At 39.6% G+C, this 21,776-nt stretch overlaps 1 protein-coding gene across 6 annotated transcripts in view; it reads left to right on the top strand.

Moving 5' to 3' along the window:
* The window catches only part of LOC133803511 (uncharacterized), a 37,508-nt gene extending 16,228 nt beyond the window's left edge, over positions 1-21,280 (top strand). For 2 of the 6 annotated variants that reach the window (XM_062241577.1, XM_062241579.1), the window contains 12 exons: positions 11,816-11,919; positions 16,558-16,611; positions 17,034-17,089; positions 17,281-17,322; positions 17,424-17,568; positions 17,769-17,947; positions 18,116-18,183; positions 18,355-18,427; positions 18,511-18,572; positions 18,656-19,583; positions 19,862-20,152; positions 20,557-21,280. In XM_062241577.1, coding sequence (XP_062097561.1) covers positions 11,816-11,919; positions 16,558-16,611; positions 17,034-17,089; positions 17,281-17,322; positions 17,424-17,568; positions 17,769-17,947; positions 18,116-18,183; positions 18,355-18,427; positions 18,511-18,572; positions 18,656-19,583; positions 19,862-20,152; positions 20,557-20,842 — 2,288 coding nt within the window. In that variant the 3' untranslated portion in view covers positions 20,843-21,280. Of the gene's footprint in view, positions 1-11,205; positions 11,583-11,809; positions 11,920-16,557; positions 16,635-17,033; positions 17,090-17,280; positions 17,323-17,423; positions 17,569-17,768; positions 17,948-18,115; positions 18,184-18,354; positions 18,428-18,510; positions 18,573-18,655; positions 19,584-19,861; positions 20,153-20,556 lie in introns of those variants that run through there. The other 4 variants (XM_062241582.1, XM_062241580.1, XM_062241578.1 and 1 more) reach the window with 4 other exon arrangements.
* Positions 21,281-21,776: the final 496 nt, after the last annotated feature.

Here is a 21,776-nt window from a genome sequence, read left to right as displayed (position 1 = left end):
AATAGTACTGAATATTTCAATACCACTCTCAGTCCCTATCTTCTCCAAAATGAGATTGTACATCAAAACTCGTGCGTCGATACTCCGCAACAAAATGGAGTTGCTGAACTCAAAAATCGCCATCTCTTGCAACTAGCTCGTGCTCTTATGTTCACTATTCATGTCCCTAAATATCTTTGGGGGTACGCTATCCTTGCTTATCTCATTAATCGCCTTCCTAGTCGACCCCTTCAGTTCAAAACACCATATTTTGTTTTTCAATCTCTATATCAACACATCTCTACAAATACTCTATCAAAAGTGTTTGGTTGCACTGCTTTTGTACATGTTCACTCCCACCATCAGAGTAAATTTGATCCTAGAGCCGTTAAGATAATGTTTTTGGGTTACTCTCCTACCCAAAAAGGCTATCGGTGTTATTGTCCCCTCACCAAAAAATCTTTTATCTCATGTGATGTCACATTTTTCGAGGATATTCCTTCACTCCCACATCGCTTTAGGGGGAGTACAACCATCACCAGCAAGAAGCTCAGTGGTCGTGGGGGTTAGAACTACCCTTAACCACTCCTTTTCCTTTTACTTGTAGAAATATCATTGAAAATACATTTTGTACAACTAATTTTAGGTTGTAATTGACAGTTAAGTTTAGGTTGTATTTTTTCCTTATATATTGTCTATCTCTTTGTATTCAGCCTATATATAGACCATACTATTCATCAATAAGATTAGATTAAAAGTATTTTCCAATTTTTTCTGCCCTCTTTTCAGTAAAAAAAAATTAGGGTTTTGCACTCTTGAGCTCAACCTTAGAAAATTATTTTAGGGCAATCTTCTACTCTCACCTCCTCCACAGGAAGCTTCCTGCACCTTCGGCCAGCATAACCCTGAAGTTCGGCACCCAGCAGAGCCGCGCGTGAGCGTCACGCGCCGCCTCTATCTTCGACCCATCTCCCACGCGCGTGGAGCGTGTAGGCGCGTGCACCACCCCGATGGTGAGCTTTTTTCGGCGACATCCTCCTCGTCACTCCTTGCTGCATTTCCCTGGTGCTCTCACGATTTCATCACAAAAAAATTCAATCCAAGATTTTTTTTAGCCCTAACCTCTCTTTACTGAATAATATATTTTAGTTCTAATCCCTCGTACACTTATTCCAATCCAATTATTATTTTTTTCACTCTAAAGTTCTTATCAATGGCTATTATAGCCCACTTCTCATCTAAAACTCAATCTCAAACATATCAGCTTCTCAAATCAATGGCTGTTCCTCAACTTCTCCAATCAGCCAAATCCACTCCTTAATCAGCTGCTCTTGTCACCAATTCCTCTCATAAAGTCATCCATTTTCAAGATTTGGAAGTCAATCACTTCTCAAAGGACAAAATCGATGCAACTCCAACATCTCTTGGGTAGTGTATGCAGCAGCCAAATCCATCTTCAACAGAGGCAAATGTCAGCATAATGTATCATCGAGGTTCTACGTCCCACACATTAACTGCAACCTCCAACAAAAGTACTTGGATTGTTGATTCAGGGGCTTCTGACCATATGACGGGTGACTTACAAGTCTTTAGCACCTTCAAACCATGTGTTGAATCCCATATTGTCAGAATTGCTGATGGTTCTCTCTCAAAATTGATAGGGACTAGCTTTGTAACATTATCAGATGAGCTTCTCCTTTCATATGTTCTATTTGTCCCTAAACTAAATTTCAATCTTCTTTCAATAAGCAAACTTACTCAAGATCTGAATTGTGTCACTAAATTCTATCCAAATCTTTGTGAATTTCAAGTTGAGGGCTCGGAGAAGATGATTGGCAGTGCTGAAATGCATGATGGGCTCTATATTCTCAAGGATTCTCCTTAAAGTAAACAAGTTCACAAATCCAGTTGTGGTCACCATTCCAATTTAGATTCTGTTTTCAATTCTAGTGTCTATTTCGAATGAAAATCTGATAGAGCCTTACTGCTAATTCAGGTTAGATCACAGAAACAATAACAGATAGTAATGAAAGAATGAATGGAAGAAAAAATGAAGTTCGTTTGTATTGAACGAAATGGTCAGGTATTCGAGAGCCTGCCTCTCTCCCAAGGACTACACTTCCACTCAAATTCTTCACACCCATAAAATGAATCTTCCTTAGCTAATAAACCTCTCACTAAACAGCCTACTCAGCTAGACAACTCAGCACACCCATCACTACCCCCACTAACTCTCCCCTAATGACTTGGCATTCTTATTTCCCCTTCTTGTATACACATAGGTGATGGGAGGCCTATCAATATCCCCTGCCCAAAATCTCACCTTGTCCTCAAGGTGGAATTGAGGAAATTGGTCTTGGATTCTGCTGAAATCCTCCCATGTTGCTTCAAATGGTGGGAGATCTGTCCACTGAATTAACGCCCGAGGCTGCACCTTGTGTGTCCCCAGACGCACATCCAACACGCGTTCAGGCTCAAGGCACCATTCCATGTCTGCAGTCAACCCCGATGGTAAGCTTGAAGCCTGCTGATTAGGGCCCAACGCTGCCCGCAACAACGAAACATGAAAGACGGGATGAATCGCTACATTTTGTGGTAGCTGAAGTCGATACGCTGCAGTACCCACATGAACTAAGATGGGAAATGGGCCAAAAAAATCTGAGAGCTAGCTTCTCGTTTCTGCGCTTAGCCAAAGATTTCTGTCTATAGGGCCGAAGCTTAACATAGACCAAATCCCCGACTGCAAACTGTACATCTCGACGTTTCTTATCCGCTTGGGACTTCATTTTTTGTTGGGCACGGTGTAAGTTCAACTTGAGCAATTTTAACACCTCATCCCGAGCATAAAGTTGTTGTTCTACTGTTGAAACAGCAGTGCGGTTATACTCAAAATTGACTAACGGTGGGGGATCTCGATTATGCACAGCCCGGAAAGGGATCATTCCAGCAGCTGTATGGTACGAAGTATTGTACCAAAACTTAGCCCAAGGCAACCAATGTGCCCATTGTTTGGGTCTTTGAACTCACAAAACAACGAAGGTACGTCTCGAGGCAGCGATTAACTACCTTAATTCGCCCATCGGATTGTGGATGATATGTTGTGCTATGCTTCAAAACAGTACCTTGGTTTCCAAAATAAACTTAGGAAAATCTTATCACGGTCGGATACTATGGAACGGGGCACACCATGGAGCTTGACGATATCGCGTACAAATATCGTGGCCACCGTGACTGCCGAGTAGGGGTGCCTAAGTGGAATAAAATGCCCATACTTACTCAAGCGATCTACCACCACTAAGATGGAATCAAACCCATTAGAAAGTGGCAACCCCTCCATAAAATCCATAGAAATATCTTCCCACACCTGTTCGGGAATAGGGAGAGGTTGTAGAAGTCCTGCGGGTACTGCGCAAGATACTTGTGCTGCTGGCAAATTACACATTCCGCGACAAATTTCTGAACATCCTTCCGCATCCCAACCCAATATAAGTTGATAGCTAGCCGCTGAAATGTCTTAAACTCCCCCGAATACCCTCCTACTGTGCAAGAGAAGGGGAATGAATGGCGAAGAGGCTGGTATCACTAGCCTGCCTTTATACTTCAAACATCCCTGTACTACAGAATACCCTTTGTCGTGACCCTGCTGCACATCTTGAATCACCTTGGACAGTAAAGGGTCAGCTGCCACATGGGCTTGAATATTCGTGACCGACAAGACTGAAGGAGCAGAAAGGGCAGCGAGCGAAATATCCTGATACATACGAGAAAGTGCATCAGCTGCCTTATTCTCCAATCCGGGTCGATATTGTATTTCAAAATCATAGCCTAATAACTTTGTGAGCCATTTCTGGTGTTCCGATGCCACCAACCGTTGTTCTAACAAGTATTTCAAACTCTGTTGGTCTGTGCGGACCAGAAACTTCCTTCCCAACAAATAAGGACGCCACTTTTGAACCGCGAGCACAATTGCCATAAGCTCTCTCTCATACACGGACTTGGTGCGGGCTCTAGACGATAGTACTTGATTGTAATAAGCGATAGGGCGCTGGTTTTGCATCAATACAGCCCCTAACCCCGATCCTGACTCGTCAGTCTCCAACACAAATAAGGCGGAAAAGTCCGGTAATGCCAAGACCGGTACTGAACACATAGCCCGCTTCAAGTTCTCAAATGCTTCTTGCGCTGTAGGTGACCAACCAAACGCATCTTTCTTCAGTTGATCAGTGAGTGGTCTCGCAATTTGTCCATAACCCTTGACAAACTTCATGTAGTACCTTGTTAAGCCCAAAAATCCTCTCAACTCTCTCAAGGATTTGGGAACGGGCCACTCTGTCATTGCAGCCAGCTTGTTGGGATCCGTTGAAACCCCCTCAGCAGAAATAATATGGCCTAAATACTCCAGCTGGGTTTGTGCAAACAAGCACGTCTTCCTGTTAGCAAATAAGTGGTGTTGCTGCAGCCTTGTCAAAACCATCTCTAAATGCTGTAAATGTGCCTCCAACGTGGGATTATAGACAAGTATATCATCGAAGAAGACCAATACAAACTTGCGCAAAAAGTCACGAAAAACCTCATTCATCAAAGTTTGGAATATGGCTGGTGCGTTGGTAAGGCCGAAGGGCATTACTAAGAACTCATAATGCCCCTCATGTGTCCGAAACGCAGTCTTCTCAACATCCCTAGCGCCCACTCGGATTTGATGATAACCAGACTTGAGGTCCAACTTTGAGAACACCACTGCCCCATGTAACTCATCAATCACTGGAATGGGAAACTTGTCCGCGATAGTCTCCCGATTCAAAGCCCGATAATCTACGCAAAAACGCCAGCTGCCATCTTTTTTCTTGACTAAGAGAACTGGGCTAGAGAATGGGCTAGTGCTCGGCTGAATAATTCCCGCTTGTAACATTTCTGCCACCAATCGCTCGATATCGTCCTTCTGAACCTGTGCATATCAGTAAGGACGCACACTAATAGGGCCAACCCCATCAAATCGCTGCAATAAGGAAGTGACTTGTGGTGTTTTCGTCTCCTCCTTGGCCTCCAACTCAGCTGATAGAGTGCCCAATTCCACCCATAAACCTTGACCCTTGTGTTGCGCCGTATGAATCATGGCCTTAAGGGATATTTGAGACTTGCACAAACTCGGGTCACCTTGCAATGTTACCCACTGTCCTCCCACTTCAAATTTCATAACCAGTGTGCACCAATTCTTTTGCATATTACCCAAAGTCTCCAACCACTTGATTCCAAGAATCACATCAGCACCCCCAAGCTCTAACGGTAAAATGTCGGTGAGTACTCGTAGAGCACCTAAATCCAACTCCACTTGATGGCAAAGTCCTTCCATACGCACCTTACCCTCTGTCCCCAAAAGGACGCCGTAGCATGTAGTGGCTGTAATGGGCAAGCTCGTCGTCTTAACGATATCCATCGAAATAAAGTTGTGTGTAGCTCCGCTGTCTATGAGGACGGTGACCGGTTGCTGCCCAATATGCCCAGCCAATTTCATAGTGAGCCGATGTGATTCCCACCAAGGAATTGAGAGACAACGTAGCTAAGGTCTCCTTGGCCACACTTTTAGTCGACAAGGCAGGTGTGGGTGGTGGGGAATCCATTTGCACCATCGTATCTTCCTCATTTACCATCAACATAACCTGCAGACTCTTATGCTCACGCTCATGGCCCTGATGGAATTTTTTATCACACTTGAAACAAACCCCTCGAGCCTTCTTATCCTGGTACTCAGCTTCAGTGAGTCGGCGCACAGGTGCTGATTTAGTGGTCTTTGTAGTGCTTGGCAGAAGTCGGTGGAGAAATGGATGAAGTAATTGGGCTGGAGAAATACAACTTTGCAGGAAAAGGGTTGTACGTGGGTTTCGGAACAGTAATCGGATTGGGCTTTGAGGAAGTAGCCTTCTGTAAAGATCCCATCGACAATAAATGTTGACCCTCTTCAATCCGCTGAGCAGTTTCCATTATTTGGGCCAGGCCCATGGGCGGGAGAATATGCAGGGGCCTTTAATCTCCTCCTTCAAGCCCTTCACGAAGCTGCCTTCCAAGATGTGTTCGGGGACCCGACACGCCAGAGCTTCCCACCGCACTCGATATTCCCTGACTGTAGACTCCTGCTGTATTGAAAGCTCCTCAGAGGTCAATCCGACCGGTACTGCCTGGAATCGGAGAAGAGGTAAATGCTTCAAAGTAGCCCAAGAGGTGATCGGTCGTCGTTGGTGTTCCCACTGAAACCAAGTGAGGGCATCGCCTTCTAGAATGATAATAGCTGCTTCTAACATGTGTGTCTCCGTAAGTTGGTTCAAGAGGGAGTATCGTTCTACACGAAACACCCACCCATCAAGATTGTCCCTAGAAAACAACGGTAACTCCATTCGAGGGGGTCGATAATCCCGACCACACAGAGGCCAAACATCAGTAGGCAATTTAGCCGAATCGGGGCCCGATTTGTTGTCTACCGAAATGGGAGTCGACGCCGCAGGCACATCCCCATCCACTGCCCTTCAATGGCGGTCATCGGTCGCCGCTGTCGTTGTGGATGCTGGCCGACTTGCTATCTGCAACAGCTGAACAATAAACTCCATTCGTTTCTCAATCGATGGAAGTCTCTGAACATCTGTTTTGAGCATATCCAACTCTTGCTGCAACTCAGATCTCACACCCAATAACTCCTGCTGATAATCGGACTTTAGTGACTCCATTCTCTCCTAAAAAACCTCCATAGTAAAATCCTTCTTCGGACCCATCATAGGTCACTGGACTCTGATACCAATTGATAGAGTCTTACTGCTAATTCAGGTTAGATCACAAAAACAATAACAGATAGTAATGAAAGAACGAATGGAAGAAAAAAATGAAGTTCGTATGTATTGAACGAAATGGTCAGGTATTTGAGAGCCTGCCTCTCTCCCAAGGAATACAATTCCACTCAAATTCTTCACACCCATAAAATGAATCTTCCTTAGCTAATAAACCTCTCACTAAACAGCCTACTCAGCTAGACAACTCAGTGCACCCATCACTACCCCCACTAACTAACTCTCCCCTGCTGACTTGGCATTCTTATTTCCCCTTCTTGTATACACATAGGTGAGGGGAGGCCTATCAAAATCTTGTCTTGTTGTGGCATTTTCGACTAGGACATCTAAATTTTGGTTATCTTGAAAAACTATTTCCTTAGTTATTTGTCCACAAAAGACCAAAATTCTTTCATTGTAAAGTATGTCAACTTGCTAAACATACTCGAAACTTTTATCCTAGTCTTTCTTACAAACCTTCACAACCTTTTTCGATGATACATAGTGATATTTGAGGACCCTCACGAGTAACAAATATTAATGGATCTAGATGGTTTGTATCTTTTATTGATGATCATACTAGGACAACATGGACATTCCTTATGAAAGAAAAATTCGAAACTACTTCTGTTTTTAAAATTATCCATTCCATGATTCAAAATCAATTTCACCGAAAGATCCAAATCCTGAAAACTGATAATGGAAAAGAATATTTTAACTCCATTCTTGGTCCATACTTGTTATATCAAAGTATTGTTCACATTAGTTCATGTGTTGATACTCCGCAACAAAATGGAGTGGCTGAGCGGAAAAACAGACATCTTGAAGTTTCTAGATCTATCATGTTTTCAAATCATATTCCTAAATAGTTTTGGGGGGAAGCCTTACTCAGCCACCTATCTCATATTCCTAAATAGTTTTGGGGGAAGCCTTACTCAGCCACCTATCTCATCAATCGTATGCCTAGCCGTGTACTACAATTCAAAGCTCCCAGAAATCTGTTCCTTGCAACATTCCCTGATATCTCTGCCTTCTCCTCCGATCTTCCATTTAAAGTCTTCGGATGTACAACTTTTGTCCATATTTATGATCACAAAAGAACAAAATTTGATCCAAAGTCTAACAAGTGTCTCTTTATCGGGTATTCCAACACTAAAAAATGGTACAAATGTTACTCCCCAATTATAAAAACGATCTATAACACTATGGATGTCACATTTTTTGAACATCAATCTTTCTTTCCCAAATCTGGTATTCAGGGGAGCATTCATAGGAATATCAGCTTTAGGAAACTGTAGAAATATCTTGTAAATACATTTTGTACAGCTATTTTTAGGTTGTAATTTACAGACACAAACATCAAAGTGCTCAATCTTTGCCCTCTTCGCCCTTCCAGCCAGATCAATCAACTGGTCCCTCATTACCTTCTTTGCCTATCCAACCAGATCAATCAACTGGTCATTCCTTACCCACTTTTCCTATCCAACCAGATATCAGTCCAGAAAACACACCCAACCCTTCCTTCTCTATAGTCAATCCAACCTCACCTTCCTCCTCAGAAAATCCAAACACTCCTTTAAACTTACCACCACTTCAAACTCAAGCACAGTTTGATATAGGTAACAAAGAATTTCATGTTTATAGTAGGAGAAAAGTTGGAAATATAGAGGTCAACATGCAAGACAAGAACTGCTCAAACACTCATCAAAGCCCTCTTAACCTCGAAAATCATGAAGGTAAGGATTCTGTAGTTCATGAGTTAGTTTCTCCTACTATTGATGATTTCGACCTACCTATTGCTCATCGAAAGGGTGTTAGAACTTGTACCAATCACCCCATTGAAAAGTATGTTGCTTATGGGAAACTAACACCTATGTACCGAGCTTTTGTCTCTTCTCTTGATCTTATTCCGATTCCCAGACATTTATGAAGCCTTGAAAGATCCAAAATGGAAGACTGCAGTCGATGAAGAAATGAATGCTCTTGAGAAAAATGGTACTTGGGTTCTCACTGAGTTACCTCAAGGAAAACAGACAGTTGGTTGCAAGTGAATTTTCACCGTCAAATATAATTCAGATGGGAGTATCAACAGATTCAAGGCTCGATTAGTTGCCAAGGGATTCACTCAATCATATGGTGTTGACTATCAGGAGACCTTTGCTCCTGTTGCCAAACTTAATACAGTAAGAATTTTATTATCACTTGCTGTAAATTGTGAGTGGCCTTTATATCAGTTGGATGTGAAGAATGCTTTTTTGAATGGGGATCTCGAAGAAGAAGTCTATATGGAAATTCCACCAGGTATGAAGAAACACTCCAGTGGTCGAGTAGTTTGCAAACTTCTCAAATCTCTTTATGGCTTGAAACAGTCACCTCGAGCATGATTTGACAAATTTACAAAGTTAGTTGTCAAACATGGATATACTCAAAGTCAGGCTGATCATACTCTATTTTTCAAGTTCTCTTCAACTGGGAAGCTAGCAATTCTTATTGTCTCTGTGGATGACATAATCTTAACTGGAGATGACTTGGGAGAAATTTCAGATCTCAAAAGACTTCTTGCCTCCAAATTTGAAATCAAAGATCTAGGAACCCTCAAATACTTTCTTGGTATGGAAGTAGCCCGATCGAAAGAAGGAATTGTTATATCTCAGTGAAAGTATATCCTAGATCTTCTAAAGGAAACTGGAATGATTGGGAGCAAGCCGGTTGACACTCCCATGGATCCAAACTTGAAAGTTAATCAAAGAGAGGATTCAACTCCAGTAGAGAGGGGGAGCTATCAAAGATTAGTAGGAAAGCTAATCTATCTCTCTCATACCGGACCTGATATCGCCTTCCCTGTCAGCGTTGTTAGTCAACATACGCACAGTCCTTGTGAGGAGCACTTGGAAGCAGTGTATCGTATTCTAAGGTATCTGAAAATGACACCAGGTCTTGGTTTGCACTTCAAAAAACGTAACAACCGAGACTTGGAAGTTTACACAGACTCTAGTTGGGCTGGAGAGCTGACTGACAGACGATCAACTAGTGGTTATTGCACCTATGTATAGGGTAATTTAGTTACTTGGCGTAGTAAAAAGCAGTCTGGGGTCTCAAGGAGTAGTGCAGAGTCAGAATATCGTGCTTTAGCCTTGGGTATTTGTGAAGGGATGTGGATCAAAAGGCTCATGAATGAATTGAGGTTTGACTCTCCCGAGCCCTTTAAAATGTACAGTGATAGTCAAGCAGCAATTAACATTGCTAAAAATTCGGTTCACCACGATAGAACTAAACATGTTGAAATAGACAGACACTTCATTTCTGAGAAGGTGAATTCAAAGATCATTGAGCTCAACTACATTCCTACAAAGAAACAGATTGCCAACATCTTAACAAAGGCCCCACCAAGAACAAGTTTTGAAGAATTTAAATCCAAGCTGGGTTTGTATAACATATACAACTCAGCTTGAGGGGGAGTGTAGAAATATCATTGTAAGTACATTTTGTACAACTTATTTTAGGTTGTAATTGACAGCTAAGTTTAGGTTGTATTTTTTCCTTGTATATTGTCTAGCTCTTTGTATTTAGCCTATATATAGGCCATACTATTCATCAATAAAATTAGATTAGAAGTATTATTCACACAAAACTTCACTTCTTCCACTCCAGTTTCTTCTGAACCAAATATCACTACTTTACCTCCTGAACCAGAAAATCCACCAATCTCTCCAAAGACAACGTCTCCTGAAATCATTGAACCAGAAGGACATCCTCAAGACCAAAACGTACAAAAAGAGATTCGGGTATATTCGAGGAGAGAAGCGTGGTGGGCCCATAACCCATGGAGCGTATAGAGCCATGACCCATGGAGTATGTGAATCAATATGGATCAAACGTCTATTAGAGGATTTGAAGATTGAGTTTGAAACCCCTATTCAGCTCTACTTTGACAACCAATCTACCATCAACATTGCACACAACCCTATACATCATGATGGAACTAAACACGTGGAAGTTGATCGTCACTTTATTAAAGAAAATATTGATGGAGGAATTATGAGCATTAGATATGTGCATACGGATCAACAACTAGCTGATATTCTCACAAAGGGACTATCCGAACAATTATTTGATTTCCTAGTAAACAAGCTTGGACTTATCAATATCTATAATCTAGCTTGAGGGGGAGTGTTAACAATTAGGAAAATCGAATTCCAAAGATTTCATTTTTAGTTCCCTGATTTATATGGATTGTTTATTATTTTGTAATCAAAGCTACGTGTATAGCCTATATAATACTAGCCCTAGGTTGTAAATTATTATCAGAAAATAAAACACAAAAAAAGGTGATTATTTCTCACCATTTTCATGCCAGCCACAAAGGAGAGGGAACCGTAAATAATCTTAATTTTTTGAGTACCTAGACAAGGAGTGTGGTAAACTGATGGGACTGACCAATCATGTTATCCGAAGTCCCTAAATCCACAATCCAGGCAGAGTTTTGAACATTGAAGGCAGGGGAGGCACCTAGATGTGAAGAGGATGATGACGCAGATGCAGTAGCATTCTTGGAGGTATTAAGCAACTAATGAAGTTGGGTGATCTGAGTTGGAGTGAATGGGAAAGGCTCCGATGGAGCGGCAATGAAGGGCTGGCCTTTCGAAGGGGCACGAGCAGAGGAACGAGACTTCCAATCAGCGGCTGAGTTATCATCGGAGCAAGGCTTCCATCATAAGAGTTTTTGTTGAGGCTGGCCATAAGGAAAGGGACAAAGGCTGAGAGAAAAAAAGGAGGCTTCGAAATTTCTAGGTTAGAGGGAAATCTCTGATACCATGTGAAAAATTAGCCTTAAATAATCTTTATTGATAGAGAATAAGGTCATTAAATAGACACTGTATAGGAATAAACAAAACAATACCAAATATTCTAGAATAATTACAGATATTCTAGGGTAAATCAATTAGTCTAATTATAGTATATGAGTAAATGTTTAATATACAATATTTTCTACATCTTATGTTTTGCTTCATATTCAAATGCAGGTGAACCTGACCCAGAACTTGTAATTGTTTCACGTCAAATTTCACCATTTATTCCCCACAATTACAAAGAGACCAGTTTTCCTGTATCAGCATTTACCTTCACGGTAGGGATGGAAATGTGATAGTGTAGAAATATCTTTGTAAATACATTTTGTACAGCTAATTTTAGGTTGTAATTTACAGTTACGTTAGGTTGTAATTGACAGCTATATTTAGGTTGTATTTTTCCTTATTTTTTGTCTAGCTCTTTGTATTCAGCCTATATATAGGCCATACTATTCATCAATAAAATCAGATTAGAAGTATTATTCACACAAATCTACATGGTATCAGTCATTAGTAGTCTAAAAATTGGAAACTCTTTCCAATCTCTTCTGCCCTCTTTCAGTAAAAAAATTAGGGTTTTGCACTTTTGAGCTCAACCTTAGAAAATTATTTTAGGGCAATCTTCTACTCTCACCTCCTTCACAGGAAGCTTCCCGCACCTCCGGTCGGCCAAACCCTGAAGTTCGGCACCCAGCAGAGCCGCGCGTGAGCCTCACGCGCCGCCTCCATCTCCGGCCCCATCTCCCACACGCGTGGCGCGTGTAGGCGCGTGCAGCACCCCGACGGCGAGCTTTTTCCGGCAACGTCTTCCTCGGCACTCCTTGCTGCATTTCCCTGTTCTTATCAATGGTTGTTACAGCCAACTCCTCATCTAAAAGCCAATCTCAAACATATCAATGGTTGTTACAGCCAACTCCTCACCTTCTCAAATCAATGGCTTCTCCTCAACTTCTCCAATCAGCCAAACCCACTCCTCAATCAGCTGCTCTTGTCACCAATTCCTCTCATAAAGTCCTCTATTTTCAAGACTTGGAAGTTAGCCACTTCTCAAAAGACAAAATCAATACAACTCCAACACCTCTTGGGTAGTGTATGCAGCAGCCAAATCCATCTTTAACCGAGGCAAATGTCAGCATAATGTGTCATCAAGGTTCTACGTCTCACACATTTACTGCAACCTCCAACAAAGGTACTTGGATTGTTGATTCAGGGGCTTCCGACCACATGACGGGTGATTTACAAGTCTTTAGCACCTTCAAACCATCTCCTGAATCCCACACTGTCAGAATTGCCTATGGTTCTCTCTCAAAAGTGATAGGGATCGGCTCTGTAACATTATCAGATGAACTTCGCCTTTCATCTGTTCTATTTGTCCCTAAACTAAATTGCAATCTTCTTTCAATAAGCAAGCTTATTCGAGATCTGAATTGTGTAACTAAATTCTATCCAAATCTTTGTGAATTTCAGGTTGAGGGCTCGGAGAAGGTGATTGGCAGTGCTGAAATGCATGATGGGCTCTATATTCTCAAGGATTCTCCTAAAAGTAAACAAGTTCACAAATCCAGTTGTGGTAATCATTCCAATTTAGATTGTGTTTCCAATTTTGTGTCTGTTTCGAATGAAAATCGTGTTATGTTGTGGCATTTTCGACTAGGACGTCCAAATTTTGGTTATCTTGAAAAATTATTTCCTCAGTTATTTGTCCACAAAAGACAAAATTCTTTCATTGTGAAGTATGTCAACTTGCTAAGCATACTCGAAACTCTTATCCCAGTCTTCCTTACAAACCTTCACAACCTTTTTCGATGATATATAGTGATATTTGGGGACCCTCACAAGTAACTAATATTAATGGATCTAGATGGTTTGTATCCTTTATTGATGATCATACTAGGACAACATGGACATTCCTTATGAAGAAAAATCTGATACTGCTTCTATTTTTAAAAAATTTCATTCCATGATTCAAAATCAATTTCGCCGAAAAATCCAAATCCTGAAAACTGATAATGGAAAGGAATATTTTAACTCCATTCTTGGTCCATACTTTTTAGATCAAGGTATTGTTCACATTAGTTCATGTGTTGATACTTCGCAACAAAATGGAGTGGCTGAGCGAAAAAACAGACATCTTCTTGAAGTTTTTAGATCCATCATGTTTTCAAATCATGTTCCTAAACAGTTTTGGGGGGAAGCCTTACTCACAGCCACCTATCTCATCAATCGTATGCCTAGCCGTGTGCTACAATTCAAAGCTCCCAGAAATCTGTTACTTGCCACATTCCCTCATATCTCAGCTTTCTCCTCTGATCTTCCATTTAAAGTATTCGGATGTACGGTTTTTGTCCATATTTATGATCACAAACGAACCAAACTTGATCCAAAGTCTCACAAGTGTCTCTTCATCGGGTACTGCAACACTCAAAAAGGGTATAAATGTTACTCCCCAATTACAAAAATGATTTATAACACTATCGATGTCACCTTTTTTGAACATCAATCTTTCTTTCCCAAATCTGGTATTCAGGGGGAGCATTCTCAGGAATATCAGCTTTGGGAAACTCTTCAGGATCATCAAGCTGCATTTCCTCAACCCAATGTTGTGACACACAAACATCAAAGTGCTCAGTCTTTGCCCTCTTTGCCTATCCAACCAGATCAATCAACTGGTCCTTCCTTACCCACTTTTCCTATCCAACCAGATATCAGTCCAGAAAACACACCCAATCCGTCCTTCTCTATAGTCAATTCGCTCTCTCCTTTCTCCTCAGAAAACCCAAACACTCCTTCAACTTTACCACCACCTCAAACTCAAGCACAATTTGATATAGGTAACAAAGAACTTCGTGTTTAGAGGTCAACATGCAAGACGAACTGCTCAAACACTCATCAAAGCCCTCTTAACCTCGAAAATCATGAAGGTAAGGATTCTGTAGTTCATGAGTTAGTTTCTCCTACTATTGATGATTTCGACCTACCTATTGCTCATCGAAAGGGTGTTAGAACTTGTACCAATCACCCCATTGAAAAGTATGTTGCTTATGGGAAACTAACACCTATGTACCGAGCTTTTGTCTCTTCTCTTGATCTTATTCCGATTCCCACAGACATTTATGAAGCCTTGAAAGATCCAAAATGGAAGACTGCAGTCGATGAAGAAATGAATGCTCTTGAGAAAAATGGTACTTGGGTTCTCACTGAGTTACCTCAAGGAAAACAGACAGTTGGTTGCAAGTGGATTTTCACCGTCAAATATAATTCAGATGGGAGTATCAACAGATTCAAGGCTCGATTAGTTGCCAAGGGATTCACTCAATCATATGGTGTTGATCATCAGGAGACCTTTGCTCCTGTTGCTAAACTTAATACAGTAAGAGTTTTATCATCACTTGCTGTAAATTGTGAGTGGCCTTTATATCAGTTGGATGTGAAGAGTGCTTTTTTGAATGGGGATCTCGAAGAAGAAGTCTATATGGAAATTCCACCAGGTATGAAGAAACACTCCAGTGGTCGAGTAGTTTGCAAACTTCTCAAATCTCTTTATGGCTTGAAACAGTCACCTCGAGCATGGTTTGACAAATTTACAAAGTTAGTTGTCAAACATGGATATACTCAAAGTCAGGCTGATCATACTCTATTTTTCAAGTTCTCTTCAACTGGGAAGCTAGCAATTCTCATTGTCTATGTGGATGACATAATCTTAACTGGAGATGACTTAGGAGAAATTTCAGATCTCAAAAGACTTCTTGCCCCCAAATTTGAAATCAAAGATCTAGGAACCCTCAAATACTTTCTTGGTATGGAAGTAGCCCGATCGAAAGAAGGAATTGTTATATCTCAGCGAAAGTATATCCTAGATCTTCTAAAGGAAACTGGAATGATTGGGAGCAAGCCGGTTGACACTCCCATAGATCCAAACTTGAAAGTTAATCGAAGAGAGGATTCAACTCCAGTAGAGAGGGGGAGCTATCAAAGATTAGTAGGAAAGCTAATCTGTCTCTCTCATACCAGACCTGATATCGCCTTCCCTGTCAGCGTTGTTAGTCAACATATGCACAGTCCTTGTGAGGAGCACTTGGAAGCAGTGTATCGTATTCTAAGATATTTGAAAATGACACCAGGTCTTGGTTTGCACTTCAAAAAACACAACAACCGAGACTTGGAAGTTTACACAGACTCTAGTTGGGCTGGAGAGCTGACTGGCAGACGATCAACTAGTGGTTATTGCACCTATGTATAGGGTAATTTAGTTACTTGGCGTAGTAAAAAGCAGTATGTGGTCTCAAGGAGTAGTGCAGAGTCAGAATATCGTGCTTTAGCCTTGGGTATTTGTGAAGGGATGTGGATCAAAAGACTCATGAATGAATTGAGGTTTGACTCTCCTAAGTCTTTTAAAATGTTCAGTGATAGTCAAGCAGCAATTAGTATTGCTAAAAATCCGGTTCACCACGATAGAACTAAACATGTTGAAATAGACAGACACTTCATTTCTGAGAAGGTGAATTCAAAGATCATTGAGCTCAACTACATTCCTACAAAGAAACAAATTGCCGACATTCTAACAAAAGCACTACCAAGAACAAGTTTTGAAGAATTTAATTCCAAGCTGGGTTTGTATAACATATACAACTCAGCTTGAGGGGGAGTGTAGAAATATCTTTGTAAATACATTTTGTACAGCTAATTTTAGGTTGTAATTTACAGCTAAGTTAGGTTGTAATTGACAGCTATGTTTAGGTTGTATTTTTTTTCCTTATTTTTTGTCTAGCTCTTTGTATTCAGCCTATATATAGGCCATACTATTCATCAATAAAATCAGATTAGAAGTATTATTCACACAAATCTACAGATAGTTTTTTTATACTAGCATTTCCTTTTAACTTTGTCCTAAGAAGTTTCTCCATGTATGCTTTCAGATAACTAACAAAGGGCGGACCTCCGCAGATGTCACCTTGATGTTTACTTGGGCTGTGAGTAAAGAAAAGATTATATGGTGCATATTCTGATGTTTCCTTAAAGTTCCACTGTGGAAAAGTTGTTCAAATTTGTTAATACATAAGGGAGGAGCTTTTTTTTGTTACTTGGTTATTGTAAATATATACTCCAAGATGGAATTCTTGTTTTGCCTTAGTATAAGCAATTTTTTTACTACAGTACTTTTATTCTTTTCCCATCCAAACATGAAGTTATCCTGAGTTCTTAACTACATCATAAATTTTTACGTTAATAGGCTTTGAGTACTCTTTAATAAACTCAATTCCCACGAGTAAAATATATATCTTGCTGTATGTCCTTCCATTGTGGTATAATCGAGTCACAAAGTGGTATCAAACACTTGCATGATTTACATAATCTTGTATAATTTTGAACTATTTATGTTTCTACTGTTCAGAATTCAGTTGGTGGGATCTCTGGAGCTTCTGGTGATCATTATAATTCAAAAATGGAGTAAGGGCATATTGTTGGACTTTTTATTCTCTAGTGATAAATAGCATTGTTTTAGGATAATTCAGATTTCAAGATGAATAAATTCTTTAACTATGCCTTCTTGAACACCATCTTTTGATCTATGTTGTTTCTCGACCCCCTTTTGTTAATTAAGCTAAAAATTAAACATTTCCTCAATGCCTAATTCTTAGCAGGACAGAGGATGGGGTGCATGGTGTACTTCTACACCACAAGTAAATCCTTTCTTAATTCAAGAAACAGTAACTCTCACTTAAAATTTTACAACCTATTAACTAGATGAATCTCTAATCTACATCCAATCGCGAACTTTCAGAACTGCAGATGGACAGTCTCCTGTTACATTTTCCATAGCAGCAGAGGAAAATGATGATGTCCACATTTCTAAGTGCCCCTACTTCTTAATATCTGGTAGTTCCAAGGGTATCACAGCAAAAGAAATGTGGAATGAAATAAAAAAGGTTAGCTGCTGAATTATCCTCCTTTATGTACTTGAATGTTCATCTAAAAATCATTCACTGAACAAACTTATAATTTTCTTACGGGTTATTCATACATTTCATAACTTTAAATGCATCTTTTGCCAATGCTCTGTTTCATAAACATCTATCAAGGCCTAGTCACTCTTATTAACTTAATACGTATGTGTTAAATAATTTAGTACGGATCGTTTGATCACCTAGACTGCAATGGGACTTCAGTGTCTTCAAAACCAGGATCAACTATTGGAGCTGCCATAGCAGCAACTTTGACTATCCCATCTGGTGCTGTACGCTCTGTGACTTTTTCATTGGCATGGGACTGCCCAGAAGTGAGATTCATAGAGAAAAGTTATCATAGGTAGATATCTCAGTTTCTAAACACGTCTCTAACTTTTCTCTCTCTAACTCTTGAAAATGTATAATAGCAGTATTCATCAGCTTCTAAACACTTCAGTTTGAGTGAAGAATCTACTTAATTGCTTGAGTTTAGTTATCAAATTTGCTAACAATAAGCTTTAAATGGCAGGCGGTACACAAAATTTTATGGTTCTCATGGTGATGCAGCTGCCAATATTGCACACGATGCCATCCTTGGTAGTAGTACTTGCATAACTTTGTTTTATTGTTCCAGAATATAATACATTAACATATTTATATAAGACTAGAAAGTAGTCTGACAAGCTGCATTGCACTAAACAGAAGATTTTGCAGTTTGTAACTTTTGAACTGACAAATGACACAATTGATTTTCTACTTCTAAAACAGAGCATACTAATTGGGAATCTCAAATAGAAGAATGGCAAAGACCTATTCTTGAAGATAAAAGGCTTCCTGAATGGTAACTGATCACGTATATATTATAGTAAAGAAAGTAGATGCAACTTTTTGAAAAAATATAAACAGTGAGAAGTGTCTCTGCAGGTATCCAATCACTCTTTTCAACGAGCTCTATTATCTCAATGCAGGAGGGACAATTTGGACAGGTATTCAAGGAGTTAAAATGCCTCTTAGAAGGAGAAATATCTGGTTCACTCTATTTATCAAAGGACAACTTTTCTCTTTGCAGATGGATCACTTGCATTGCAAAGTTTATCAACTGTCAGAGAAACAAAATTCTCCCTCAGAAGTTCCAAACTAAATGCCAAAGACACCATAGACATGTCCCATAACAATGATACTGCTGTTGAAATCCTTGAAAGGATGACGTCCGTCCTTGAGCAAATATATGCTCCTGCTATGAAAAATTCTGCTTTTGGAGCATGTTTGCTCAATGATGGAGAAGAAAATGTAGGACAATTCCTTTATCTTGAAGGACAGGAATACATAATGTGGAACACCTATGATGTCCATTTTTATTCATCTTTTTCTCTACTAATGCTATTTCCAAAACTTGAACTAAGCATCCAAAGAGACTTTGCTGCAGCTGTAATGATGCATGATCCTAGCCGTATGAAGATCATGAGTGATGGGAAAATGGTTCCACGAAAAGCTATTGGTGCTGTTCCACACGATATAGGACTAAACGATCCTTGGTTTGAGCTAAATGCTTATAATTTGTTTAACACAGACAGATGGAAAGACTTAAATTCAAAGTTTGTTCTCCAAGTTTACAGGGATGTGGTTGCTACTGGTGACAAAAGCTTTGCCAAAGCTGTTTGGCCCTCGGTCTACATGGCAATGGCTTTCATGGATCAATTTGATAAGGATGGAGATGGAATGATTGAGAATGAAGGGTTCCCTGATCAGACTTATGATGCATGGTCTGTTACTGGTGTGAGCGCATACTGTGGTGGCCTTTGGGTGGCTGCTCTCCAGGCTGCTTCGGGCATGGCTCATGAAGTTGGTGATAAAGCATCTGCACATTACTTTTGGATGAGATATGAAAAGGCAAGAGGTGTCTATGACACTTTATGGAATGGTTCCTACTTCAATTATGATAATAGCAATGGTAGTTCAAGTTCGTCTATTCAGGCTGATCAGTTGGCTGGACAATGGTAAGTATGCAGTAAAAAAAAGAAACTAGTGTGTTTGCTCACCACCTCCTAAGATCTTATTATTATGTTTTTCATTTTATGGAAAGATTAGAAAGCTAAGGTGGTCTAAGTTTGAATTCATATGATTTCACTCCTTAATTTTACCACAGGAGAATCAGTAAACTAATAGGGAACACTTGTTCACAATTTTAATTATCAACGAGAACTAAACATAATTTTGGTGTCATACATGAATTTTGGATATGTACTTATCATGCTGATCATGTTAACTCATATAGGTATGCCGAAGTGTGTGGTCTTTCTCCAATTGTTGATGAAGGCAAAGTGAAGATTGCACTTGAGAAAGTTTACAATTTCAATGTGCTAAAAGTGAAAGGAGGTTCACGTGGAGCTGTGAATGGAATGTTGCCTGATGGAAGAGTTGATAAGTCAGCTATGCAATCAAAGGAGATATGGGCTGGAGTAACATATTCTGTTGCTGCTACAATGATTCAGGAGGGAATGGTTGAAATGGCATTCAAGACTGCAGCAGGTGTTCACCAAGCAGCCTGGTCTCAACAAGGCCTTGGGTTAGTAATTTCTGTAGGAGTTAGATAAAGGGGACACTTAAATAATGAGAATTATGATATGAATTTTTATTTATATATATTTAATGAATTCTTATTAGATTCCATGTGATGTTTTACTTTTATACCAAAGACCAGAAGAGCCCACATCTCAAGTTACAAATTTGCTTCTTAGTTCACTCTTTTTTTTTTTGCTTCTTAGTTATCTCCTTAGCTAAGCATAAAACTTTTGACATTTTGACTAAAATTCTCTTCTTGAGACTTTATTTCTTCCTTTTTAAAAAGCATGCCAAGACTTGAGCCCATATTAGTGTTACTTCTACCATGTGTATGGTGCTATATATGACTCACTTTCATGTTGTCTAATTCACTTGACCCTCATTTTATCGAATGGTATTTGGTTGCAGATACTCATTTCAGACTCCGGAAGGTTGGAACATAGATGACCAATACAGATCTCTGTGTTATATGCGTCCATTGGCCATATGGGCCATGCAATGGGCCTTGATAAGGCCCAAGATCACTAAACAAGAAATGAATTACCAAGGCATAAAAGAAGACCATTTATATGCTAGACAACATGCGGCATTTACCAGAGTTGCAAGCCTCTTGAAGCTCCCAGAAGAGGAAGCTAAAGGCTTTCCACAGATTCTGTATGAATTAACCTGCAGGAGATTCTCACACTCACGCTGATTCTTTTTGCCAATTATACAATAAAACTATAAATATATTTTATAAATTTTTTGAAAAAAATGATCAAGAAAAAGTGTGAAGAAAACGGTTAAATGCCTCCATTGGTGCAATTGTACGATCGGGATCGGACTATTAAAGCTTGTTATTGATTTGTTTCGCTTGGATTATAATTTGGTTATATATAATAATGACCCATACATTATTATCTTTGTATCACTTTGAACCTGAAATTTCTAATTTACTGAGTAAATTACGCCATGCTTTGTATTTTATTAAAATCAGTTGTTTAGGTTTTGATGATACTCAAATGTTTTGAATATGCTCTATTTAAAATGGTGTATTGTAATTTTGGTAGCCAGAATTTGCTATCATTGTTAAGAATTGGAGAGTTATATTTACACTCCAGGATAATATAGAGTAGGAGTGAGCAAGGAGTAATGATATGTGTACTAAAATTATGCACCAAAACATTACACTAACTCACCTGATGGGGTCTACTATTTTAAAGAACAATACCACATCAATTGGTGTAATGTTTTGTTGCACATATCATTATTGGTGAGCAAAACATTTGCTAATTATAGGTACTGTCTAACTCACACCGCACCATGTGATGTGGTGCGGTTAATGTTTTTGCAATGTGGGTTGGGGTTAATTTTGTTCCATAAGTGCAATGCAGCTTTTGGTTTAAGATTTTCCAAACATATTAAACGCTCTACACTTCATGTATTTAATATTTTATAACTTTTAACAAAATTATTATAAGTGTCAATTCTACTACATTATATACATCAAGTTTAAAATTGAAAAATTTACAGGTGCCATCATTTTTTTCAAATTAGTTACAAAAATATCATTGGTTTTTTAATTTGCAATTTTACTGTTATTTATATACCGATTTTATTAAATATTATAACGTTTTAATATTGCCTAA

Source organism: Humulus lupulus, chromosome X, assembly GCF_963169125.1.
Source record: "Humulus lupulus chromosome X, drHumLupu1.1, whole genome shotgun sequence".
NCBI classification, from domain to species: domain Eukaryota; kingdom Viridiplantae; phylum Streptophyta; class Magnoliopsida; order Rosales; family Cannabaceae; genus Humulus; species Humulus lupulus.
This window is presented reverse-complemented; position numbering and strand designations above follow the sequence as displayed.